The sequence below is a fragment of the Myotis yumanensis genome, unplaced genomic scaffold (assembly GCF_028538775.1).
Source record: "Myotis yumanensis isolate MYYU_CA2020_CCGP unplaced genomic scaffold, mMyoYum1.0.hap1 SCAF_13, whole genome shotgun sequence".
Taxonomy (NCBI): domain Eukaryota; kingdom Metazoa; phylum Chordata; class Mammalia; order Chiroptera; family Vespertilionidae; genus Myotis; species Myotis yumanensis.
In genome coordinates this window covers 20,682,879-20,709,825 of record NW_027223764.1, presented here as the reverse complement: position 1 = coordinate 20,709,825, position 26,947 = coordinate 20,682,879, and the positions used below count along the sequence as shown (strand labels likewise).

The 26,947-nt window shown below is 49.9% G+C and overlaps 1 protein-coding gene across 2 annotated transcripts; it reads left to right on the top strand.

Moving 5' to 3' along the window:
• The first annotated feature begins 12,964 nt into the window (after window positions 1-12,964).
• Window positions 12,965-26,917, top strand: GOLGA7B (golgin A7 family member B). 2 transcript variants are annotated; one of them, XM_070432558.1, is made up of 5 exons: window positions 12,965-13,424; window positions 20,237-20,362; window positions 22,897-23,049; window positions 23,132-23,233; window positions 24,973-26,917. In XM_070432558.1, exons 1-5 carry the CDS (start codon window positions 13,413-13,415, stop codon window positions 25,078-25,080), a joined length of 501 nt encoding a protein of 166 aa, XP_070288659.1. In that variant the 5' UTR covers window positions 12,965-13,412; the 3' UTR covers window positions 25,081-26,917. The 2 variants fall into 2 exon arrangements, with proteins under 2 accessions (XP_070288659.1, XP_070288658.1); XM_070432557.1 differs by having other exon boundaries at window positions 12,967-13,424; window positions 24,967-26,917.
• Window positions 26,918-26,947: the final 30 nt, after the last annotated feature.

Genomic DNA, 26,947 nt, shown 5'->3' with positions numbered 1-26,947 from the left:
AGATAGAACTGGTCAGGTTTCAGCCAAAACAAGCACCACTGTCTGGGCTCTGCAGGCTCCACATGGTGATGTGATGGGAGGGGCTTCTGCCCCCCTTGTGAGATGCCTGCATCTCACCTTGATTCTCTCTTCTTTGTATCTTTATATTGTTTTAATTAATTATTCAGCAGGTATGAAAATAATAACTTCTGGAATATGTGTAAAGTATAAAGAATAAGCACATAGTAAATGTCGGTGTACCCACCAGTCAATTTAAGAATAAGAATGCTGCCTCTCATTTGGAGTCTCCCTTCCCTTCCCTAGAGCTAACTATTTTCCTGAAATGTATACATTTGCTTTTCTTAATAATTTGCCACTTGTGTATATACCTAAGTAACATTGCTTTAGTTTTTGCATGTTTTGGAACTTTATATAAAAGGAAACACTATATTTATCCTATATGATAAAAGGTTAATATGCAAATTAACCAAACAGCAGAATGACCGGTTGCTATGATGCACACTGACCACCAGGGGGCAGACGCTCAATACAGGAGCTGCCCCCTGGTGGTCAGGTGCTCCCACAGGGAGAATGCCACTCAGCTAGAAGCTGGGCTCACAGCTGGTGAGTGCAGGAGTGGTGGCCGGAGCCTCTCCCACCTCCCGTCAGTCTGACATCCCCTGAGGGCTCACAGACTGAGAGAGGGAGCAGGCCAGGCTGAGGGACCCCCTGAGTGCACGAATTTTGTGCACTGGGCCTCTAATATATATATATATTCTTCTGCCACTTGCCTTTTTTTTAAAAAAATATATTTTTATTGATGTCAGAGAAGAAGGGAGAGGGAGAGAGAGATAGAAACATCAATGATGAGAGAGAATCATTGATTGGCTGCCTCCTGCATGCCCCCCACTGGGGATCGAGCCCGCAACCTGGGCATATGCCCTGACCAGGAATCAAACCAGCGACCTCTTGGTTCCTGGGTCGACGCTCAACCGCTGAGCCACACCCGGCTGGGCTGCCACTTGCCTTTTTAACTCAACATTATTTTTCTATAATTTGTGCGTGTTTTTACTGCTATATAGTATTCCATTGTAGGAATAGATCATGATTTAATTGTTCATTCTTCAGCCTAAGGATAGCTGGTTGTTTTTTTTTTTCTTGTACAAGCAGTGGTGCTATAAACATTCCTGTTCATAACTGAACACACATACGCAGTGGTGTAAATCTAGGAGTGAAATTGCTGGAATTATATGGGATTGTGCTAAAGTATTTTGCTCCACAGCCTGCCCAATGCCTGCCTTGAGAGTCTTTGTAAGTTTTGCTAATCTAGAAGGTGGTATCTCATTGTATTTCCCTTAATTTTCTGGTGTATTCCTCAAAGCAGCCACTTTTGGCTTTGCTGAAGTTGAGGTTATTTACTCTCTTCTCTTCAGAATCTTTTTTCATGCCTACCTCTACCCTTCTTGCCTATGGCAGAGAATAGAATCTTCGTCCTCTCTCAGACCTGGTCCTGTCCTCTCTCCTTTATGATCCCCCTCCTTCCATGCCTTCTTATCATCTTCAGCATTCCTCTGCTTGTGATTTCCAGATTTCATAAATGAGTTTATGGTAGAAAGTTTTGGTCACATCTAATCTCTGGCTATTTTCAACCTCTTCTTACTTGCCTCCCTCTGCCTTGAGAGTCTGAAAATGCTAGATGCTTTCCTGGTTTCCCTTGCAGCTAGAAGAGGCCATGTGAGTGAGTTCTGTCCAGTGAGACAGGGGAAGTCTGTTAGGGGACTTCTGGGAAATTTTCTCAAAGACTTATCTCCAGAGAAAAGGAAGTAGGCTTTCCCCCTTGGATGTTTGGAGCTGCAGCAGCCACTTACAACTATGAGGCAATAAGTCTTAGGATGAGAAACCAGAGTGCTTAGGATGTTGTAGGGAAAGGATGAAAAAAACCTGGGATCTTGAGGACATGGCTGAGCTACTGAGCTAAACCTGGAGACACTCCTCACCAGACTTCTTGTTAATTAAATATCTTTATTGCTCAAACCATATTAGTAGGATAATCTTTTTGCAACCCAAACATCTGACTGGTAGACTGTGTAGATTTTTTTCTTGCTTTTTTTTTTCTTCTATTATTCTGTTCATTAGCACCTCTTGTACTCCTCCAAATTGCACTCTGTATTCACTTGGTAATGTGATTGCTGCCACTCCATTGCTCTTGAATTTTCTATAATACTTAACACCATTCATCCACCTTCCAGTGACTGTGCTTCCTTGGGCTTCTGTGATGAATTCTCCAGGGTTCTGGGTCTCCACCTGCCACCTTCTCTTCCTCTTGCACTGACTTCTTCTCACCACCAGCTGCCCTGGCTGAATGCCTGCTGCGGACGAGGAGTCAAACATGGTTGTTTCCAGAGGTTATTTTATTTGCTCCTCACAAAAAACCCTTCAACTTAGGCATTATCATCCCAACTTTACAGATGTGGGACCTAGGCTCTACAGGGTTAATTAACTTGCCCAGGGTGTTCCCTTAGTAAGTGACACGCTGGGATTTGATCTGAGGTGTCTGACTTCAATTGCACCATCTTGCCCAAGGCTAGACAGCGATGGTCCATTTCTCCTAGCTCCCAAGGTCAAGAGACCCCTTCTTATGGCATTAACTATAACTTTTATAGAGAGACCTCTCAAGTCTTAACTTAGAGTCTTGCAGTCCTTTTATCTCTAAAAAATCACGGAAGCTTCTCCTGCCCTTTACATCTGGCATAGATAGAGTTTCCTGGCCTGCCCTTGTGATTTCTGACCAGGGCATCTCCCAGCCACAGAGACGGATGGACAGTCCTGCGTCCTCTGTGTCCTCCCCCTCCCTTCTTCATCTCCTGTGCTCAGTTGGAAGCAGCAGCCTGTGGCAATTCCATTTAAAATGTCTCTTGAGTCTGTTCCTTTGCCCTCATTCCTAGGCAGTGACCTGCGCCTCCCATCCCACCACCTGGGCGAGCACAGGAGCTTTCTTCCTGCTCTTCCTGCTTCAGCCCCCCCGCCCCCTTCTAACCCATCCCGGGATGCTCCCAGGTGACCTGTCCCAGTAGACTGCTTTCCTTGTGCCCTCACTGTTTTGGCTCCCTTGCAGCCCCCCATTGTCTCTCTTTAATGGCTTTTCATTATCTGACTGCAGCCTGGTTTCTCTATGGAGTAGTTCAAGTCAGCCAGCATGGTCTGCTGTTTCAGATATACCATCCTTAACTTCCAGCTGCCCGTTTGTCCATCCCTGCTTGTCAGCCTCTAAGTATCAAGCACCTCATCTTTCAGAAACTTCCTCTGGTCCCTTGGGCCAGGGGACAACTCTGTCACCAGACCACGGGGACCTCTCCCTTCTCAGCTTTCCACTCATTGTCTCTATGGGCCACTGGGGCACCTGTCAGTTGTTGATTGTGTCCTGTTTTATCTGAGTTTCCCAAACAAGACTGCAAAGTTCTTTAGGATTGGGGCCATGCCTCTCCTTGCATGAGGCTCAAGGTTGGAGAGCTGAATGGAGTCATCCCCTTTCCTGTAAATACACCCACTTTCCTGTACAAATATTAATTGAACACCTACTATATTCCAGGAACTATTCTGAGCACTGGGAATACAGTTAAGGAAACACACTTCCTGCCTCTGAGGGGCTTATCCTATATAACAAAAGGCTAATAAGCAAATTGTCCCCTTGACCGGGAGTTGGACTAGGGGGCAGGGCTGGCCTGCCAACCTCCCCTCCTCCTGGCCAGCCCTGCCCACTATCAACCCTGGGCGGCTGGACCCCACCTGTGCATGAATTCGTGCACTGGGCCTCTAGTGTTCTAATAAGAGAAGACAGATGTAAATTTTGGAAAATATGATTATTTTGTAGGGCACTCATCGGGTGCTCATAAAGGGGCACCTAACCACAGCTAACATGCCAGGGAAGGCTTCCTCAAAGAAGTAAATTTTATTATTTTATTTTTTACAAGTCTCAATTTTTATTATAGTTTCAACAAATAGTAACGTTTTAATAAATATAATCAGAATAAATAAAATATAGGGGGAAAAAAGAAAAACTGTACTTACTCAAGGAAGTAAATTTTACATTGGTTTCTGAAGAGATTTATCCAGGTGAAGAGGAGGGAAGAACATCCCAGACAGAGCATATGTGAAGGAAGGCTAGAAGGTGATACAGAGCTTGGCACACCTGAGGGTGGAGACGCAGAAGTCCAGTGTGGCTGTGCTGGCTTGGAGGGTGTGAGGGAGAGAAGTGGTGAGAAGGGCCTGGGGTGATAGGCAGGGCCAGATAGGCTGGATCTCTGGAACAACAGGAGCCCAGGGGGTGTGGCCTTGGTGAAGAGAGGGCTGTATGCTTTAGCTTTAGGGAAGGAAGCTATAGGTACAGGGAGACAGCAGGGGGCCAGAAGCAGCAATAGATGACCCAGAGGCAGGGAATGGTGAAGTAGCTCACAGAACTCCGAAGACTATGGAGACATTCCAATCACGGAACCTGCCCTGTGACCTTGCCCGTGGTCAGGAATTTCAAAAGCTCTATAGGAGGTTGCCACTCAGCACGGTAAGAGAAAGGCCATAAGAAAGGTGCCTACAAAACCTTGTGTCGGGAATAGGATGGCTCAAGAAAGGGTTCCTGGGACGGATGGGTTGTGAGATGCCTCTGGAAGGTGGGCTGGGCTCAGGACGGCATTCTCTCCTTCCCACCAGTGCCCAGTGCCCAGTGCCCATGCCTTGGCCAATGGCCTCTGGCTCTGGGTGTCATGGTGGCTGTTGCCCCTGGAGGAAGCACCTGGGCCTCTCCTTCCCCAGCAGGAGCTGTCCTTGGGAGAGGGGGTTGACAAAGGCCATTTCCTCAACATTCATTTCCTACCCAGCTGCTTTCCTTCCAAGGCAATTGGACCAGCTTGTCCAAAGCCAGTAAGTCTGAACTGAGGTCTTTATTATAGTGCCTCTCCCACAGTCCAGAAGAATTGTGTATCTTCTACAAAATGAAATGTTTATCTATCTACATTCCTTCCCATAGAACAAATCAGATGTAAAATGATTGGTTTTAACAGGGTTCAAAGGAACCCTGCTTCTTTCTCTCCCTTTTCCAGAGAGTTTTGCTTTAATTCAACAAATATTGATTGAGCCCGACATTATTCTAGACATTTGGGATCCATCAGTGAACATAACAAACTCCCTGCCCGAGCTTACAATGTGGCAGGCAAGACAAGCGGGAGACAGGACAAGTGACATTGTTTGCCAGAAAACTTGACGATTGCTACAGAAGAAGAACAAGAAGGGGAAGTAAACAGAGAAGTTTGCTATTCCCACCAGCCAGACTACTTTAGTGGGAAGAAGGATGGGGAGAATGAGAGGGAAGGAAGAACCAGGAAGGGCTGCTGTTTTTCTTTATAAGCCCTTGGTCCTGGTTGGACTTTCAAATGAATTTCATGCATTACTTGGATAAAAATTAAATTCAAACAGTGCTGTAACTATAAGGGGAGGGGAGGGTGGCAGGGTGAGCTCAGTTCTTTTCTGTCCTTACAGAAAACAGGACAAGGTTTCTAAAGTTAAAAAGTCAAGAAATAGAACTACACACATATCATTAGCGACGTAAAGATAACTATCGGAAGAATTTAAAGCGGAGACAGCCAAAAGAGTGGAAAGGCATTTCTCCTAGGGAAAAATGACTGAAGGTAGGAAGGTGCAGGTAGAGTAGGCAGGGGACTCTTACGTTTTATTGTAAGCCTTTTAATATGTTTCTAAAATCATAGGCATGTGTTACTTTGATGATTAAACAAAAACACATTCTATTGAGCCCCAGGGAGCCCATGGGGGTTGTGTGTGTCTCGGGGCTTTTGTAGGAAGTGAGGGGGTGGTAGAGCAGGTAAGTTCTGCATCCCTTCATTCAAACCCGCTTTCTTTTATTTGTTTTATAAACCTGACTTTCATGCAAGATTTTGTTTGAACAAAGGGTTCTGCAGGTGAAATTGGTTTGGACTCCCTGCTCCCTTTGGCTCTCATAACTAATGATGCTTTATAAGCACCCATTACCCTTTATGCCCATGCCTATATGTACTTTCTCAAAGAATTTCCATCATTGAATCGGCAGCCTTGCGGTTTCCCCCCAGTTGGCTATGGTTTGAAGTGACTGGTGTGTTTGTGCCAGTTTGTTTGGTATGGAAGTGAGACCCTGCCGTCAATCATTTGATGATTGTTACTCTGGAGCCACTGTTAGAACAGGGGCCTATGCCTTTGGGTACTCTCCCTGGCATCCAGCACAGTGGCTGCTGTAATGACAGGTAGGTTTTTGGCTAAGAGTTCCCTGTTGTCATGCCAGTATCTGCAGTTTCTCCTGGTGTGGCTGTGAATTCTTATAGAAACTTGCCTCCCACTCCGCTTCCTTTGGGGGCGGGGGGAGAGAGAGAGAGAGAGAGAGAGAGAGAGAGAGAGAGAGAGAGAGACTATGAATAAAGTTAAGAAAGGGAGGCAGCCCCCCCCCCCCCCCCAATAGCTTAGACACCTCCTCATGACTCCACTTCCAGACATGTGTCATGGTCTGCTGCTCTGATACTGTTTTTCAGGGTGGGGTCCCTTCATTCATGTTTCTGGGGCCTTTGCAATCATCCCTACTGCTGCCTGGCAGCTGCTTTCTTGAGTTTGAGGTTCCAGAGGTTCTGCATTTCCAGGCAATTTTCATGCCTTCTTGGCTATGCACACCTGTCTCTTTATCTGTTGTCTGGGTATATGATACTAGTCCTTGAAGTTCAAGCTCAAACATCAGGCAGTTGTAAAACCTTTCCAGAAAAGAATCCCAACTCTGAAGCAACTATTTCCACCTTATCACTTACCACAGAGCCTGGTCATCGCTCAATTATATTGTGTTATCCTTGGGGAGTTGGAAACACCTTGTGGTCATCTTTCTGACTGGCATACAGTAGGTGCTCACTGAGCTAAATGAAGCATGTTTGGAAATTTTGACTTTAGAAAGTTAGGAAATCTTGCTGAGCCTGAAAGAAATGTCACTGTGGGAAGATCTCCAGCTAGTCATCTCTATAAATCTTTTCCTGTTTTCCTCTTGAAAGACCAGATTTGGGAAAGTCAGGTAACATCTAGACAAAGCTCCCCATGCTGGGAGAGATCCTATCTAGGGAAGGAGAATTATTGCCACCGTTTTATAGATGAGACAGAACTGAGGCTCAGAGAGCTTGAGACTTGTATTCACATAGTGAATAGCAGAGCGAGAGGTTGCAACCCATGTCATCTGACTCCAGGGACACTGTTTCCCACCACACACTTCCTCCTAGTCCCCGCAATGCGCTCTGAGAAGACACCATTTAACTTTCCAGACCACAGTTTCCCCCTCAAGCATTCATGCAATTGTTTTCCTTCCAGACGCCAGTGCTGAGAATGTCCCTGGCTCCCCTGCTTTTTCTTCATTTCCCTGAGATTTGCTGGATCTTTTCCTGTCTTTTCTGCAGTTTGCAGGAGTTCATTTTTCTCTCATCCCTTTCCAGATATCATGATTTCCAAATCTTTCCGTTGGTTTCTTCCTCTGGCTGTGGTCCTTTTTGGGGGTGGTGGTGGTGGTGGTGGTGGTGGTGGTGGTGATGGTGGTGGTGGTGGTGGTGGTGGTGGTGGTGGTGGTTGTGGTGGTGGTGGTGGTGGTGGTGGTGGTTGTGGAGACTTTCCAAGGCAGCCGTAGATTGGAGAATGATAATGGTGAATTCATTAGTGGATCTTCTTTGATGTTACTTTGTAGGCGAGCTCATTGATTTATGAAAAAAACATCAAAGAGCTAGGCTCTCGCACAGGACTGGTTGGTTCCAAGGCGGCTGGGTAATAATGATTAGTCAGATTAAATCTCAACATCTCCTCCTGCCTAAAAAGTTAAAGTCCCAATGACTGGAGTGTGGGAACATTCCATCCAGCAGCATCCCACCACAGCCGTGAGTCAGCACAGTGTGAAACTCTCCCCACCCCAAATGTGGGCCTTGCTGCATGGCCTCTACTTTGACGCCTCCAAGCCTTGAGGTCTGTTGAGATTGTTTTAAGAGCCCTGGAGGCAATGTGGTAGCAAAAAGCTGAAGCTGTTAAGGTCTCTCTCCAGTCAGGGGAGCTGGATATTAAAAGGGATCATCATCCTTTTGTTTGTTTGTTTTTGTTAATCCTTATCCGAGGATATCTCCCATTGATTTTTGGAGAGAGTGGAAGGGAGGGGGAGAGACAGAGAGCAACACCAGTGTAAGAGAGACACATGTCCCACACATTGAGCCTGCAACTGACAACCTGGGACCCTTCTGTACAAGGGCTGACGCTCCACCCACTGAGCCAAACTGACTAGGAAGGATCATTCATCCTTGTGTGGATCATCTCAAGGTTCTCTCTAGAGCAGGGGTCCTCAAACTTTTTAAACAGGGGGCCAGTTCACTGTCCCTCAGACCGTTGGAGGGCCGGACTATAGTTTAAAAAAAAACTATGAACAAATTCCTATGCACACTGCACATATCTTATTTTGAAGTAAAAAAACAAAATGGGAACAAATACAATATTTGTATTTGCATGTGGCCCGCGGCCGTAGTTTGAGGACCCCTGCTCTAGAGTCTTAGGCTGGTAATTTCAATTACAAGCAGGAAAGTGCCAGCCCATGCCTGGCACATAGCAAACTTTCCATATATGATGGCTGAATGTACTTATTGATGAAGGTCATGAGGCATGAAGTCTCTGACTAGTTGAAGTGGAGGAAAGAGTAGAGCTTAAGTCTTTGCTTATACTACACAACATCCTAACTCACATCTCTGGCCATTGATTCTGCTTCTACCATGATGGGAAAATTGTCTGTGCTCCTCTACAAAGCCATCCCTTCCATGTTTGCCCTGGATTCCATGATCTGCCTACTTATTAAGGGCTTGATTCTGCAATTAACCCTCTCTTTTCTGAACCATCAATGTTTCCCTCTATAACAGATTATTCCTATCAGCATACAAACAAGCTCTGATGTCTCCCATCTTAAAGGAGCCTGCCTTGCTTCTACTTCTCCCTCAAGCCGCCATGCTACTCTTTGCTCCTTTTACAGCAAAATGTCTGTAAAGTGCTGTCTACACTCTCAGCATTCTGCTTCCTCTTCTTCATTCTGATCCAAACCTACCTTAATGAGGATCCCATCCTCTCTTCCCACTAAAACAGCTCTTATCAAGCTCACCAGTGACCTTGTTGCAGCTGTAGTTGGAAAAGGGGCCACGTGGCAGGCCTTACAAACTCGGAGATGGAAAGGAACCACACAGTGTGGTCTGAATGTAACACTCCCTAATTAGAAGCAGGTCATGGAGGGTGGGTAGCCTCGTCCTAGGCCTGTAGCTTTCTTGACAAAGGTTAAGCTTTATTTTTGAAATTGTCACTTGTCTTTGTACATCTTAGATAACAAACCTTTGAAATGTCAGAGTAATTGTCCTTTCCAGACTCCTCAAGACACAGCACCAGATAACCAGAGCACATTGTTATGTTGTTGCCCGCATACCATCTCTATGTGCTGTAAATGTTAACCATCCTGTTCCCACCAGTGAAAAGAAGTACGTGTCTCTTCACTTTGCTGAGAGTTCCCTGCTTTGCTTTCTCCCGCCTCCTTAATCTACCACCAATGAATTTCATGGAATCCTTCTTAGGTTTCGTCCTTTGATCCTATGTATAAAATAAGCTGCAAAACTGTCATTCTCCAGAGCATTTTTTTCTCAGTTAGTTGAGATTTTGCTTCCCTGCATTTGCCATCAAATAAACTCTTATAAGACTTTTTCGTAGGCAGGGCATTCAATGGTCATTTCTCAGTCCTCATCTTATTCTACATGTGAGCACCAACCACTCTGCACAGCTGGTAAGGCTCTGTTAACAGGTGTCTTCCTTGGCTCCAGGACACCACTCTCTCAGGTCTTCTATCTCACTGGCCACTCCTCTCAGTCTCCCTTTGTCTTCCCAACCTGTAAGTAACAAAGTGCCCAGGATCAGTTCTTGGACAAATTTCCTAGCTATACCCACTCTTTAGACGATCTCATTGAGTCCCTTGGTTTTAAATATCATTCACATACTGATGACTCCTGAAGTTATATTTCCAACCCTCTACCTCTCCCCTGAACCTCAACTGCCTACTTTACATAGATGTATAGCATGCATATCAAACTTCAAACCCAAATCAACTAAATACATGCAAAACTCTGTATTCTCCATCTGAACTCAGCCCTTTGTCTTCCCTGCTCAAATTTTTAGTGGCTCAGATTTCAAAACTTGGAATCATTATTGACTCTCTTTTATACAACACCCCCAATCTATCCACAGATCCTGTCAGCATTTCATTCAAATTATATCTATAGTATGGTTGCTTCTCACCACCTCTACCCTAGTCCAAGCCACCACCATATCTTGCCTGGATGATGCTATCAGTCTCCTAATTGGTCTCACTGCTTCTACCCCTGCTTTCCCCAACACTAGTATCCAGAGTAATCTTTTAAGAAACTGCCATTAGATAATGCCATGCCTCCACTTTAAATTTCCTAAGGCTTGCCACCTCACTTGCTGAATGAAACCCTAAGACCTTATCAGGGCCTACCAGCCCTCTGAGACCTGGTTTCAGCAACCTTTGTGATCTCAGCTCCCACCCTCCTCCCCTTTCCCACACACCAGTCTAGATACTGGTTTCCCTGATATTCTTTGAAGATGCTAAACCCATTCCTGCCTCAGGGCCCTTGCAGTCTGTCCTCTAGTCCTTATCACCCTTCCCTCTGTATCTGCATGGTAAGTTCCCTCACTTCCTTCAGGCCTCTGCCCAAATTTCACCTTCTCAAAAAAAAAGCTGTGGCTATTCTTTCTAAAATAACCCCTCCTCTGTCATACACATACTCTCTCATTACTATGTTTTATTTTTCTTCCCACCAATGATCATACCTGGACATATTTTTTACTATTTGCTAATGTGTTATTAATTGTTAACCACATTAATATGTAAGTTCAAAAGAACAGAGTCTTTGTGCATTTAGCCATTGTTGTATCCCAAGCTCCTAGAAGAGTGCCTGATACATAGTAAGTGTTCGACAAACATATGTTGAATGAATGGATTTACTGAATAAACTCATCTAGGTCTCTTGTCATCAGGTGAAGAGAGTGGTTTCCAGATGTTTGTCTAATTAGTATGATCAAAATCAAGTGTGAGGAACAGGAGAGTTATGCGTAGAGATAATCAGATTATGCATTTATTTAGTACCAGTGACCACCATGGGATTCACAGTTATTTTCAGGTTGTTCCTTGATGTCAACTCATTTGTCAAATTCTAAGGCAGAACAAAACACCTGCCTGTCACTACTTTGGCATGTCACTGATCCTCGGGGACTCAGGGTATTTATCTGTGAAATAGGCAGTTGGGGATGTGGTTACTGCTTGGCTAGTTTATGGTCTGCAAGGTGCTGGAGGGAGGCAGTACCACCACTCAGACCCTGGAGCTTGACTGCCATCTTTGAATCTTGCCTCCATTCCTCACAAGCCACACGACTTTGGGCAACTTACTCAGTCTCCTCCTTTGTAAAGTGGGAATAATAAGTCCCTTAATTATTTATTGTTAAATAATTAATAATTCAATTATTTATTTAATTCAAATAATAATTGTTGAGGATTACATATATGGTAATACACGTAAAGTACATCGCATATGGTCTGGCACATAGTAAGTGCTCAATACATGTTAGCTATTAAAAATGAAAAGTTCTGGGGGAAGTTTTGAGGGGATCATTGCTATTAATGTGTTTTAGGAGCAATAAGCTAGAATATTAGATAATATGAAATCTTTAAAGGTGTATTAGTAATGTTGTGATTGTGTAGAACACCCTTCTTCTTAGGAGACACATGGTGAAGTACTTAAGAATAAAGCCTCATAATGTCAGTCACTTTCCAGTAATTTAGTGAAATGTACCTCCATGTTTCTATACTAATGTCTATGAAGCAAATATGGTGAGATGTTAACAACTATTGAAGCTAGATAGACAGTTCAGTTTATCGTATTATTCTTTCCACTTCCCTGTATGTTTGAAAATTTCAAAACACAAGGTTGAAGGGAGAAATAAAACCACTAGAAATAGTCAAGCTAAGTCCCACACGTTTTACAGGAATAGGCTCAGATGTGAAGCATTTGCCTCAGGTCATTCAGCTGGTGAGGCCCCAGTCAGAGCCAGTTCTTCTGGCTGCCCCTCTCTCCTTTGTTTGCTGCTCTGGACCCTCAGGCAGCAGCGAGCAGCAGAGGAACAAGCCCAGCTCCCCCTCAAAGAGACAAGGAGTAGTGAGGGTGGGTAAAAAGGCACCTGTGTTGGTGTTTCCTTTTGGTTTATTAAGCCAATAGGTCATCTGGTTGGAAAGCGTGGTGTCGAAAATGCGAAGGCAACACCAGAGCCAGACCTGCCATCCTTAGAGAGTGGGCCTACCAGTTTGGCACCACCAGCTTGTGGCTTTTGAGTGGCGGGTGTGTGAGTGTGTAAACTCTGGGGATGCAGAGGCCAGAGGAAAGCGGGGCGGGGCCAGGGCCAGGGAGAGACTGGCTTCCATGCTGGAGCTCCCTGAAAAAAAGGGACCAGGGTATCAGGGGAGGAAACTCGGGAACGTATTTAAAGAAAAATGATTCTCTGCGGTCTGCATCTCCTCCTCTAGCTAATAGGTTCCAAGGCAGTGAAAAAGAGAGAACGGGGAAGAGGGAGGGGGCACAGAGAAGGAACCGGAAAGGAAGAAGAAAAATATACAGAACAGGCAGCCTGGACCACGGTGGGGAGGGCTGGAGGGGAAAGGGTGTAGGAGAGGAAGGGAGCCGAGGACGACCCTTAGCCTCTGCAAGCGGAGAGTCTTGCCCCAGAACTGTCCTGCCGCTCTCTCCTCCGTGTCTGGCGGTCCCGGAGGCCGCCGGAGCGAGCGCAGAGCTCCAGGCGCTTTACTAGGGGGAAGGGCAGGAGAGGCGGAGCCTCCGCGCCGGGGCGGGAGCCGAGCCGCTGGCCGCGGGCGGGACTCCTCTCCGGCGGGCGGGCGCCGGAGCCTGGGGGCCGCCGCTTCCCCCTCCCGGTCGGCAGAGGCGCCTGCCCCCTCCTCCCCTCGCCGTCCCCACTCCCACCCGCGCCGCTGTCAAACACACACCCAGCCGTTGCCTGCAGGAGCGGCGGCAGCCGGCGATCCGGCGAGGAATAGCCTCGGGCGCGGCCTCGCCTCGCCTCGCCCGCATCAGCACCGCGGACAGCACAGCGGCCTGACCCAGGACCCAGGGGCCCGCGGGGCCACCTGCCCGCCGGCGCCCGGGACCCCGGCGCCCGCATCAGCACCACGGACAGCGCCCAGGACCCCCATTTCGCCGCCGCCAGCCCACCTGCGGACGGCACCGCTGACAGCCTCCTTGCCCAACCCCTCAGTCGGCTCCAGCGGTCAGCACCCCCGGAACATGGCCACCGAGGTAGGGGGCGAGCACATGGCAGTGCCCGACTGCTGCGGGAACAGATCCCCTCTAGCGGCGTACTGGGCGGGAAAGGAGGCGGGGGTGGGGTGGGAGGGTAAGGGCGAGGTGGGTAAGGTGGTTTCCAGGGTCGGGTGGGGCGGAAGGGGTGGATGGTGCAGTGGCAAAGGGGAAGAGAGGGGCTCCTCTCACCCCTGGCTTGTCAATCTGCCCCATTTGAGTCCTGCAGCTGTGCGGGCCACTTGTTGGCACTAGCGCCAGGGTTGCTCCGGCACTTCAGCTAGGGTTTCCCCTTCCCCTAAGACTGCAAGTCCCGAAGCCGCTTGCCTACCCCGGAGGGTTGGAAATGAGCCCGGGAGAGGGAATGCGGCTGGAGCTGTTGCTATGCGGTGCAGCCATCCAGCTTCTGGGCCAACAAACCTGGCTCAGGGATGGCAGACCTACCTCCACATCGGCATTTCCTTCAGGGGCCAGAGGAAGACAAGGAATCTCCAAGCCCAAACCCCAAATGGTTGGTTTTAATGAGCTGCCCTTAGTTGCTTTTTTTTCTCCACACTTGAGTTTCCTGCACCAGGGTGTCCACATTTCTCCCATGTGTCTGATGAGAGGAGCTTGCCTTCCTCAAGGTGTGCCTATAGGTGTGTTACTTTCAAGGGACTTGAAAGTTGAACCAAGGGACCTGTTGGCTGAGGTCAGAATCTATGTGCAATGCTTAAGAGGTCAGGAATTACCTCCTCTACCCCCTCATTTCACCAGGGAAATGGAGCTCTTGATGTTCCCACTTAAGTAGCACATAGAGAAGGGGAGGATCTACTTGAAACTCACACAGCATGTCAGCGGTAGAGCTGAACGTTTCTTTCTTTGGATTTTTGGAGTGGAACCCAGGACACCCGGTTCTGTTGTCGACTTCTTTTGTGGTGTTTTCCCATTTCCGACACAGCTGGGACATAAGCCATGGGGACAGCAGGAGCTTTGGAAGGGCTCTGTGCAGTGCCTCCGGGCATCCTGGTGGGCGGCGTGACATCAATACTAAGTGTCGTTGTTAGTCTGCTGTTGTCACCACCACAGAACCAGGTGCAGTTGCTCAGCAGCACTAGGTTTCTGACCAGGCTCAGGCTCAGCTAGGAGAGCTTGCCCCCAGGACCCTGTGAGGGGCGAGCCCTGAGCAGACCCATGGAGCTTGCTTTCTAGGGTGGAGGGATGCAGAATGCTCAGGAAGTGCCAAAGACACTGGGAAGAGCAGGAAGAACAAGGAGATATGGCCAAGGAGCAGGTCACCTTCCAGATAGGGCTGTCAGACTGCAGCGGAGGCTGCTGGTGTCAGGCAGGAAGGAAACCTCGGCCACGTGGGCACCATTGGGCCAGGGGTGTGGGCAGAGAAGACAGCTGCATCTGTGATGCCATCTGACAGGTTCCAAGAGGCCCACCTGCCCCAGCACATCTCCCTCTCAGGTCTACAGTTCCCAGACTCCAAACAGCAGGCTCACCTCTCCAGGTCGAGGCACTGTCTCCAAGAGGCTGCTGTTGGGCATGTGTGATTCTCCCCATCACACTTCTTGAATCTAGCACTTCCCTGTGTTCAAAGCACTATCACATGCGTGGTTTCCTTCGAGTCTGAGAGCAACCCTGTGAAGTGGTCAAGAATGGTGTTATTATCCCCAATTAACAGGATGAGACAGTGGAGACTCAGAAGCTTGCCTGGTCCCTGTGAAGGAGCCAAGGAAGGCATCATTATCTCATTTTACAGATGATGCAACTGGAGAGCTGAGGCTTATCCAAGAAAATATGGCTAAAAATTAGCAGGGCCAGGACTAGAACTTGAGTCTTCTGTCTCCTTGGCCAGTGAGTTCTTGGCTGTATCCAGGTGTATCAATTAGCCAGCCGTGTTGCCCAGTAGAGAGGTGGGCACTTAGGGGGTCTTGACGTGAAGCTTTGATGGGTGCCAAGAAGTTCAGGAATGGCCAGAGTGTGGGAACCGGCCTGGGGGTCAGCGTGAGGGCAGAGGGACAGAGGAATGCTCAGAAGGGAGGGGGAGCTGAGGGCAAACATTGCTCATTGCCCAGTTTTGCCTCGGGTGGACTCTGATGGCAGCACCGAGGGAGGAAGCCTTAGCCCTGCCAAGGCACAGGACGTGCACATTGTCTGGGCTTCGGAGTGAGTCATCCTCCCCGGGCTGTTTTTAATGTTAGGAGGGAGTTAAGATCACCAGGAAAAACCTGTTGGGAGAAGGAAACCTCATGCCAACCTCCTGTGGCCATTCCCTTAGGATTCTGAAGGGGAAGTCCTTAGCTCCAGCAGAAGGTGTTTTGAGGGGAGGAGAGGGGGGAGAGAGGGAGAGAGAGAGAAAGAGAGAGAGAGAGAGAGAGAGAGAGAGAGAGAGAGAGAGAGAGAGAGGAGAGAGAGAGAACAGGGGGAAGAGCGAGTGAGAGAGAGATTTGCAAGATTGGCTGTCCCTGGATCCCTGGAAGGAAGGCATGGAAACAGGACCCTTTTGCTCCCTAATTTCTGTTTAGGAGTCAGCATTAAGGGAGGGGTATGTGTAAGGAACTCAGAGGAGGGATACACTGACCTCATTTGGAAACGGTAACGAGCCCATATCCTGAGCGACAAATCTCTGTGAATGTGTGTCACTGGGAGCAGGTGGCCAAGGCAGCTAGGAATGCCTGGCTGAAAGAGGCTTCTCCGAGAGGTGGACTTTGGCTCCTGAGAAACTTTAAAATGCCTCCAAGTAGTACTACCCAAGGTTTGATCTCCGAGGCATGGAATTAACTACCAGCAGGCAATGGGCTGGGCTTGGGCTCTGCTGTCATCTGAGAAGCAGGAAGGCCTTGTGCCCAGGTTTCCATCCTGAGGCCCCACTTGGCTGCCTGTGACTCACAGTACTCACTCCCCCACAGCCTGGCCAGGGAGCACGCTGTTGGCTCATCCGCTGCATTTCCTGATTCCGGAGTTGAGCCTCAAAAGCATCCTCAGAATTGGCTGTTTTTAATGAGGATAGAGATGTGGGCCAGAAGGGGCCTCCGGTGTGTCCAGGGCAGACCAGGCCGGGGAGTGCTTATCTGTACTCAGTGCTTGCTCCTTCCCACCTGAACCAGGTTGACTCTATTGGGAACAGTGATGGGAGAGAGGGGAGGGTTGAGGAAGATAAGAAGTGGATGAGAAGCCCAGGTCTCTGGGTCAGTGTCCAGGTGGACCGCCCAGGGGAGACACAGAAGCTGTGAGCCCCGGGAGTGGTGTGTGCATGTTCTGGGGCCCTCTTGTGGGGTTTCAGAGCATCAGGATCTTGGCTAAAAACCCTTGCCCGCCTCCTGAAAGCTGGCAAGTGGCTGGGCACCTGGCTCTTGCTCTGGCCCAAGGGCCCCCTGCCATGGGATTCCTTACTCAGAAGTCCTGAACTGGCAGCTCTAGGAATGATGCTGGTTCCCAGGTGTGCCTTATTCGGTCTGCTTAGTGCTTATAAATGTAAAACATTTCTTTGAAATATTTAAAAATCATGCTATTTGATGTTAAGGGTGTCAGGATTTATGGCTTTTCTTTAAAAATCAGAATCACAACCCAGGCACACCTTCACATGGCAATGATCAGGTGTTTTTGTGAGACATGAGGACATGAGTTCTCCAATTAGCCACAGTCCCCACCTGGCCCACGTACACGCTTAGTCCCCGCAAACATTTGCATTCATAATCCCTGATGAGGCATCTAGAATGTCAGAGCTGGAAGGGGCTTTAATGATTACATCTAGTTCCAACCTCTTCAGTTTCTAGTTGAAGCAATGGAGGCCTGGAGAAGGAAAGACTTTCTAGATTCGTGTGGCCAGGACGAGCACCAGGTTTCCTGCTCCTGGCCCAGTGGCCCATCTTTCCATCAGAGCTTTTTGGTGTCTCACAACTGAGCCACCGGGGCTGGAGAGGGCCAGGAGACACCGCCTTGCCTTGAATCCCACTCTTCACCAACTACAGACGAGTTTGTGATGTGTGTGCTTTAAGTAGATCTTGGAAACGAAGGCTCTGCCGTATAAAGAGTATCTGTTACTGTCCTCCAGCAACTCCTCAAGACCCCACAAACACTCTCCAGGGAGGGAAGGGGATCCCTGGTCCTCCAAGGCCAGGACAGTGTCCTAAAGCTCAGGATATGGTTAGGGCTGGAAAGGGTGTTGGCCCCTCCCGCTATGGCAACTTTGAGAACCTGTGGGTAAAAGCCAAGAGAAAATGAGACTGCATTACGTAAGGTAGCACCCTAAAATCTCAATGGCGTGATACAGTAGGAGTTTATTTCCCACTCGGTAAAGTCTGAGACCCATGTTCCTGATCAGCGAGCAGGTGGATCTCCTCTAGGCTGCGATTCAGGGACTCAAGCTCTTTCTAACTGTGGTTCCACCATCTTCATTTCCACACGAGTCTCCCTTGGTTTCTGTGGAAGGGGAAAGACCGCAGGGGAGTGGCTGGTCTTTATGAGCCAAGCCTATAAATGACTTTTATCACTTCCACTCACATTTCATTCAGTCCCATGGCCACACCTAACTAACTGCCAGGGAGGCTGGGACTTAATCTAGCTGTGCGCCTAGGAGGAAGAAGAGGTGGCTGTGGTCAACAGCTAGCCAGTCCTTGGAGACACATGCCTTCCTGGTAGCTCACAGGGCGTGTGTGTGAATTCAGACAGAGGAGGATGTTGGAGGGGAGGAGGCTGAGTCCATGTCAGAATGGCTGAAGCACTGGCATTTCCTTTTCTTTCCATTTTCACCACATTTTTCTGGAATTGGACCCACTTTAGTCAACCTTCCAAGAGGCCCCCTATCCCAGTCATGCCCACTTCCTGTGCACCACTCACAAAATTTCCAGAATGATCCTTCCAGGGGAGGGGAGTCCATCCTCAAGATGGACTGGCTCATGTCAGTTGGGTTAGGAAGGTGGGAAAAGGCCACCACCCTTTTCTTTAAAAAATAAAACAGTATAAAACCTTAACCAGCTAGAGCAGACACAATGATGAGTAACTTATTTATATAAGCAAAGCATTCTTTATTTTTCAAAGTCATCATAGGATCCTAGTAGATGTCAAGATGACTTACTCAATGGAAACCTTGATTAGAGGAATCAAGAACTATTAAGACTAGAGGAGTATTTATACATTATTTAATCCAATTCCAATCCTTTGGGATCGTGTTTCTTAGGCAGAACAAGGCTCACCTGGATTTAGGAAGGTCTTGAATAATGGTCAGTCTCTGATTTGTACCTTTCAGGACCTTGATCTACCAATTATCTGCTCCTACTAGCATATTGGCAATCTTTTTCACGTTACTTATTCTTTCCCCAGCGTTTAAGCAACTCTTTTCCATCTTAAATCCTCCCCTCCAAAAACCCCTCTAGCAATTTTTTAAAAAATCTAATTCTTCTTTATACTATTCCCAGTGTTCTTGTCTGATTTGCAAACCAACTCCATACTTGCTGAAATCTGCCTCCAGTGAAGTCTACTCATTGGCGTAGACAGCCTTCTCTGCTATCTCCATTACTTTGCACAAGCTTCTCCCTCTGTCTGGGTTGCCTCTTCCTCCCTATTATTCCCCCTCCCCTGCCCCTCCCCTGCCCCTGCCCCTGGTAACTCCGGGCCTTCCTTTATGACTCAACAGGATCCCAGGAAGGCTTTCTGAGTCAGTGCTTCTGGGTAAGAGGTTACTTCTCTGTAGCATTTATCACAGTCGAATTCATTATATATTTACCCGTCTCCCTCCCTGTAGCTCAGACTGTCTTCTGCTCAGCATCCCTGGAGCCTGGCAATAGTGAGGACTCAATAAATGGAAGCTGAGTGACTGAATGGATTCACTTTAATTACACGGGATGAACTGACTGTGTGTTCACTCTGCCTTTGGGGCTTGGTCTCCACGAGGCTCTAATGTCTGGCATATTTCACCCAGTGGGTTGCTTGTCTGGAACGTGGACGAGAGGCTGAAAGTGGAAGAAAGGGGCCCTGTTCTTCTGTGGAGTTGAGTCCACTTCCCACAGATGCTAGTCTGTGTCGATGTCAAGTCTGCAGGTGTGGACAGGGGACAGAAGTCACCCCCCTCCTTCCTACCAGGGCAAGGAATTTCTTCTGTTTCTGGCTTCAGCCCACTTTATCCACAATTTTCTCTGGGGGCTTGGGCATTTGTGGGACTCTCCTTTCCTATGGTGAGAAGTGCTGGACCTGAAAACCATTCATGGTGCTCTCCTACCCAGGCCATAACTTGACTTGGCCTGAACCCGAATCTCCCTGAGTTCAAGGGCACATCTGGTACTTCTCTGCCCCACACACTCCCCTCTCCCAGACCTGCTGTAAGCTCCACTCAGCGTCTGACACTTCAGTCTTGTTCAGTACTGGATCCGCTAAGCCAAGGCCTGACAAGTTGTGACCATTTGATGCTTGCTGAATGAATGAAAGTATGGAAGGCCCCACCAGGTGTGTGTGTGTGGGGGGGGGGGGGGGGGAGGGGTGGGGAGGGAAGAGGGGTTTGGGCCAGCCACCAGGAAGTCTTTTCCTCTTGTTAAAATTTGTTTCTGGCTCTGTTGATGGTTCCAGAACCTCTCATTTTGGCTCAGTGTTGGCTCTGCTTCAGGCTTTTTCTAGATTTTCCTGGAATTGCTCAGGTCATCTCCTGGGGTGAACTCTACCGTCCTGCTTCCCCGTGACCTTCCTGGAGCACATGTAGGGGCCAACTTGTCCCAGTTTCCCAGAAAGGTCCCTGAATTTAGCGCTGAAAGACCCCATCCCCCAACCCCCTCAGTCTCGGACAGACCGGGAAGGATGGTCACCCTGCTCGCGTCTTCTCTGGGTCTGCCCAGGTGCACAATCTGCAGGAGCTGCGGCGGAGTGCGTCCCTGGCCACCAAGATCTTCATCCAGAGAGACTACAGCGACGGCACCATCTGTCAGTTCCAGACCAAGTTCCCCCCAGAGCTGGACGGCCGGGTAAGGACGTCTATTTCTAAGCTGGGAACACAGGCCAGGATGGAACTGAGGGGCTTATTCAAGTGTATTTTTCCCCCCAGGAAAAAAGTAGTATATGACACATACTTATTCCGCCACTTCACATGGAAGAATTAAAAACAAAAGACGTTCTTAACATGGTCTCGCTGTCGCCTCATTGAAAGTCAGCACGGAAGAAACCTCAGTTTCTAGTCCAGCAGCTCTCAAGTTTCAGTAGCAGGAGAACCACCTGGAGAGCTTGTTAAATGTAAATTTCTAAGTCCCGGTGGATGGTATTAGGTGTTTTTAGAGAGGCCGGCTCCGTTTTTGGACTGGGTTCAGGAACCTCCACTTTTTAGCAGCATTTCTCACCCCCATTAGTATTTTCTGGGGAGCCCTCAAAGTTCCCAAACCCGGGCTGTTCCCCACAGCCCTCCCTGCAGACTCAGCTCCCTGCAAGGCATCAGCTCTTTCGGCAGAGTTTTGCTCCTGGTTCTGGGGGTGTGTGTAGCCTCCATCCCAGGCTGCTTAGAACTGACCTGGGTTTGGGGGAGGTCAGAGGGCAGACCCTGACCCTTTCATCCAGCAGCCAGGCAGATCTAAGTGGGTTTGAGAAGGTGAGACAGGCCTGGCTTTTGCTGATCTGACCCCCTAACCAGCTTTTGGGGAGCCATGTGGGTCTCCTTATCTTAGCATGCCTGTTCTTTGGGGTGGGGTGACCCTGGGGTAGAGCAGGAGGGCTTAGGTCAGGGGCCAGATGGACAGAATTTTATCTGTGTTCACTTCAGGTCTGTGTAGGGACAGTGGCTGGGAACCCCAAAGCTTCTCTTTGTGGGAGGTTCCTAACCTGTGTGATGGGCAGTTCTAGCCCCGTGGGGGTGAGTGGGGAACAGGGTGCTCTGTAGAGTATAAAAACGGGGTGACAGACACTTGGACACCTGCTGGGTTTGGAGCATGACCTTCCAACCCAGGTGTCCAGTGTAAGGTGGCCCAGGGAAGAGCCAGACTCGGGTCAGAGCTGTGTAACCTTGGACAGGTCCACTCAGCATTCAGCAAGTATTTATGGAGTATCTACTATGCAACAGGCACTGGGGATGTAGGAGCAAACGGATGGAGTTTATTTTCTACCAGAGGGTACAAAAATAAAAACAAACACACAAGTAAATATATAGTAGCTCAGGTGATCACAAATATTAGAAAAATAAGGGGGGGGCAAGATGGATAGAGAGAGCTAGAGATAGGGCATCGTGGGGGGTGGCCTGTTGGACAGGGTGAGACCTGAGGGAAGTAAGGGGGGGGGCAGGGGACAGTGGGGTATCTGGCAGGAGAGTTTGCAGCAGAGTGTTCAGGACATGGCAGCATGGTGGTCAGTGTGGCTGGCGTGGGGCCGGAGTGAGGAGCAGAGTAGGAGATGGCTCAGCGGGACCCAGGGCCAGGCACTAGAGGACCTCCTGGATCCTGCCTGGAAATAGATGAAGGCTTGGGGAGCTCTTGATCAGAGCTGCATTGGCTGGGCTGGGGGCAAGGAAACCAGTTAGGAGGCTGGAGCTCCCATCAGTCCTCCCTTGTGGAAGCGGATGATAGTCCTGCTTCTCTGAGGGAAGGATGAGGGTCACAGGAAAGAATACATTTAAAAAGCCTGGCACGGAGACAGTGCCGAGTAAATATTAGCTGTGATGATTACGGATGCAGGTGGGACAGCTTCCCAGTGGTCCGAACACACAGGACTGTCGTGTTCTGCGTGAACTCTTGTCTAGAAGGAAGTGCCCCATCCTGGAAAGACACTTCTGAGGTCTCACCCAATGACTCTCATGACGTTGAAGTCCCTTCGAAACATGGGGAGCCCCTACCAATTAGGTCTTGAGCTCTCTCTCAGCCATCAAAACAGGGGTGGGGGCGACACAGTAACTGCGATTCTTGTCTAATGCATTCACATCTAGGATATTGTAGGAGTTTCCTGTTTCCAAGGGAAGCCAAGTAGGATTTTAAAAAAAAATCTTTATTTATTTATTTGTTTCAAATTTTATTTATTTATTTATTTATTTATTTATTTATTTATTTATGTATGTTGATTTCAGAGAGGAAGGGAAAGGGAGAGAGAGATAGAAACATCAATGAGGATAGAGTTCGTATCCCCGGGCATGTGCCCTTAACCGGAATTGAACCTGGGACCCTTCAGTCTGCAGAGGTCTGCAGACCAACACTCTAGCCATTGAACCAAACCAGCTAGGGCCCAAGTAGCATTTTCATTCCCATTTTATAGATGTGGAAACTGAGGCTAGAGTAGTTAGATCATTAGTCCAAGGTCACATAGCTAGTTGATGGCCAGGTCTGAACCCCAGCTCTCCTGACTTCCAGTCCAGTGCTCTTTTTGCTCTACCAGCTCCTGCAGCCTCTTGGTCTTGCCTGTGTGCTGCCCCCACCCCTGGTGTGGTCCTACCACTCCCCACACCTCAGCTGGTGACTGTTCACACCCCAGGGAGGCTGACCTTGGCCTGGATCTCTGAGCCTCTCTCTCTGACCCTCTCTTCCTCTAGATTGAGCGGCAGCTCTTTGAGGAGACTGTGAAGACCCTCAACGGCTTCTACGCAGAAGCGGAGAAGATTGGGGGCAGCTCCTACCTGGAGGGCTGCCTGGCCTGCGCCACAGCCTACTTCATCTTCCTCTGCATGGAGACCCACTACGAGAAGGTGCTCCCTCCCTGGCCACTCTGCACCCCCTTCCCAGGGCTCCCTGCTGCACCTCATCCTCAATCGGCCCCTGTCCTTGCAGGTTCTCAAGAAGATCACACGCTACATCCAAGAGCAGAATGAGAAGATCTTTGCCCCTCGAGGCCTCCTGCTCACGGACCCCGTTGAGCGTGGGATGAGGGTTGTATCCTTCTGTCTGTTCTGAGTGTGTGTGTGTGTGTGTGTGTATGTGTGTATGAGGGGCACAGAGCTGCCAACCAGTGGGGTCTGTGGTGAGGCTGCCAGGAAATGGGACCACCCTAGGGTTTTTAGGGTGCTCTACATGTCTGGTCACCAACCCTCTCCCTTCGCCATAAGTTATTGGTGCTGTTTGTGAATGTCAGGGTTTGCTTTTATTTATTGAGCTGCATTTACTCAGTGCTTAGTACATGCCCGATAGCATATTCAGTGCTTTGAAACTATGGGTCCACAACACCCACAACACCCCTATAATGTGGGTAACTTATGTCCCTTTATCGATGAGCACACGAAGTTAAGTCACTGACTCATGGCTTTGAGCCCAGGCCCACTCTTAACTGCAAGGCTGTACTGCCCCTCAGGGAATATGCAAATCTCCAACTACATTTACGTGTTTACAATCTATCTGTATAAAAGGCTAATATGCTAAGTGTCCCTCCGCCTCTCTGACTGGTCGCTATGATGCACACTGACCATCAGGGGGCAGACACTCAACTCAGGAGCTGACGAGCTGCAGTGACTTGGCAGTGGCGGTTCTCAGGGTGATGCACCCTGAAACCAGAGAGGAGGGAGCCTGATTCCTCACAGGGCCCGGCACATGCTGTCCACCTTTGGCCATGGGGTATGTTGTTGCTGGGGCACTGTCGGCCCCGAATCTGGTTTACTGCACACTTGCGTTTGAGTTCCACAGCCTGTACAACAGCAACTTTGCAGAGTGCCCTCTCACACTCCAGGACCCCTCGGGGGATGTTGGAGAGCCGGTGTTGGCCCGATCCCCGCAGGCCAGGCTGAGGGACCCCACCTGCCGGAGGGACCGCGCTCACTTTGCAGATGCTGGGGAGGGACCACGGAAGGTTGGCTCCAGGGTGTGTCCGGCACGTCTCACCCGGTCCTGCCCCATCAGCCACCTTCTAATTAATTTCCTTTCAATGTGCACAAATCCATGCACGGGGTCACTAGTATCATATAAACCTCCTTAATCCCACATGGGAGGTCTTGTTGTCCCCCTTTCACAGATGAGAGAAACGAGGGCTTGGTGGTGGCTGGCCGAGGGGTGGGTTATAGGTCTGCTCACTCCACCTGGTCAAGCGTGCACACTTCCCTCCCTGGTCAGCAGCAGCAAGAAGAGAATGGTTAAAAAATAAATTTCAATAGAAAATTGAAAGAGTAAAGAAAAACGCAAATACCAGAGCCTCACGTTTACAAAGCACAGCGAGAGGCGCTTGTGATGACTGAGCCTGTACTATGTGCATTTTACTTCATTTAAGCCTCACAACAATCCCAAGATTCTATTATTATACCCATTTTACAGACATACAAACGGACAGGCAACAAGTGACTGGTTTAGAGTGAGAGAGGTGGAATTTGAACTCAGGACACCAAAGACCTCGCACATCCTGTACAGTAACACCACATCTCCAGCCTGGGCTGTCCTGGGATTCAGTAATTAGACACTAGAAAGTGAGTTTATGATCCTTCTGTGCACCTCACAGTGCCTGGCCCTGCACGTCTCCACAACGGAGCTGAGTGTGCAGTGGGGCTTGGGGTCTAGCTCCCTAGGCCTCAGGTTCTTACTGTCTAGGAGGCAGGACCAGCCGTGCCTCCTGCTCCCAGCTGGCCTCCATCAAAGGTTCCTGTCTCCCTGCGGGCAGCTGGCAGCCCTCCTTAACGCTGCCCCAGATCGAGGTCTCCATCTACGAGGACCGGTGCAGCAGTGGCAGCTCCAGCAGTGGCAGCAGCAGCAGCGCCAGCGGCAGCAGCAGTGGTGGGGGCGGTGGGGCGGGGTCCCGGTGACTGGCCGAGACTCCCTGTCGGGAGGTGTATGGCCGGACCGAAGGCCTTGCAGACCTGCGGCGGCTGCGCTACCAGAGCACCCGTTTCTGAGTCATTCTGTGGGCCCACCTGCTCCCCAGGGTGGGCGGGAGGGTGACTGGCCAGTGTTTGCTGCAGGCCAGCAGCCGCGCACCCTGCCATGGCCCCGGGGAAGGTCCCCTTCCTGACCTGGCTCCTCCCCATAAGGCTGGTCTGGGTCACACGGAGGCTGGGGTGGGGACAACACAATCTGAACAACCCATTTCCTCTGCAGCAGCTCTCTCAACACCCCGGGAGGGCCCAGGTGTGTTACGTAGAGAACTCCCATCCTGCATGATTCCTCACCCCGTCCCCAGGACACTCTCCCCATTGGGCCCTGCTCCCCATGGCTGACTCCCCGTGTCTGTGCTTCCTGATGCCACCCCAGGCCTCTGCCTGTCTGCGATCCTGCCTCCACCTAACTTGAGGTCTGGGGAGATGGGAGTGGTCAGACCGTGGGCGCCCCGCTGTGTTGGAGAGCTAGCTGTTCAGTCCCCTCCTGAACTCCTTCAGACCTGTGGCTCCCTGCCCTCCACCCAAAGCCTGAGGCCACCATGGCCTTGCCAAGAAGCACCCAACTCCCAAGACTCTGTAGGCAACCAGGTGTCGGGCCTGGGACACAGCCTCGGGCTCTGGGGGTGATGTGGGGTCTGGAGAAAGGCTCCATGGAGAGATGCAGCCTTGGGGGCTCGACCCTCCAGAACCGAAACCAACTTCCCGAGGTTAGAGCCCGCATGTATGTGAGCATGAGTGGGAGCGAATGTAGGATGAATGTGAGTGCAGTATGTGCGTGGATGCACGTGTGTGTAGGTGTGTGACTGCACGTGAGTGCATGTGTGTGTGATTGCACTGTATGTTCCCCCTGGCTGCCAGGCCGATGACCGCCCCTCTCTGCATCCTGTCTGACCTTCCAGCGCGATGGTCTGTGGCTGCTTCTCTGCGTGGGCCCAACCTGCCCCCTGTACATACCTGTCCGCAAGCCCCTGCCCCTGCCCCCTGCCCCGTGGCTGCTAGCTTGGCTCTTCTCCCAGGCCTTTTCCCTACCTGAAAGGTCTCCTCATCTTCTGACTCTACTGTGTACCTTCTAGCAGAAGAGAAGTTGGGGTTCTAGGAGAGCAGAGCCCACCTGGGGCCTTCCGTGCCCCTGTCCCAGCCCCCATGACAAGGCAGCAGGGCCACAGACGCTCAGCCCGCCCCCGCTTCGGGATTCTCTAAGACTAAGTGAGGCTTCTCGGACATTCAAGGGAGCCGGCAACCCGCAGGGAAAAAGGCAAACCTCCTTCTTGAAAGGAAAGAGGAACATCCAGCCCCTACGTCCCTGCTGCCCAGGCTCAGGGTGTCCGTGGGAAGGAGCTGCCCCGTCCGGGTGCCCTGAAGGTGCACATTGGAGGCTGCCTGCCTCAGTGGCAGGAGGTGCTGGGAGGAGATGGAGAGACCAGCCACCGCAGGCAGCTTTCTGAGCCCGGAGAGGGGCCTGATTGTCTTCAGACACAGGAGCAGCGTGTGGGAAGCAGATACCCACCCAGAGAGCCAGAGAGCGTGTCCCAGCTCCCGAGCCCAAGTGGGTTCTGATCCAAGAGCCGCCCGAGAGAGCTGCAGTCCAGTAGGCTCCTCCACAGCCCCCTGACCCCTGGCCCCGGCCTGAGCCCACCCTGGCCCACTGTGTGACTGGGCCTTGTGTCTCACCTGTGCCTCTCCAGGGGGCTGGCTGGGCACAGGTGATGCGGGGGCCTTTTGTTTTGTTATTTCTTTTTCCAATAAAAGGACTTGCTGAGCTTGAGGCTCTGTGCTGCTTCTCCTTGTTGTGAGG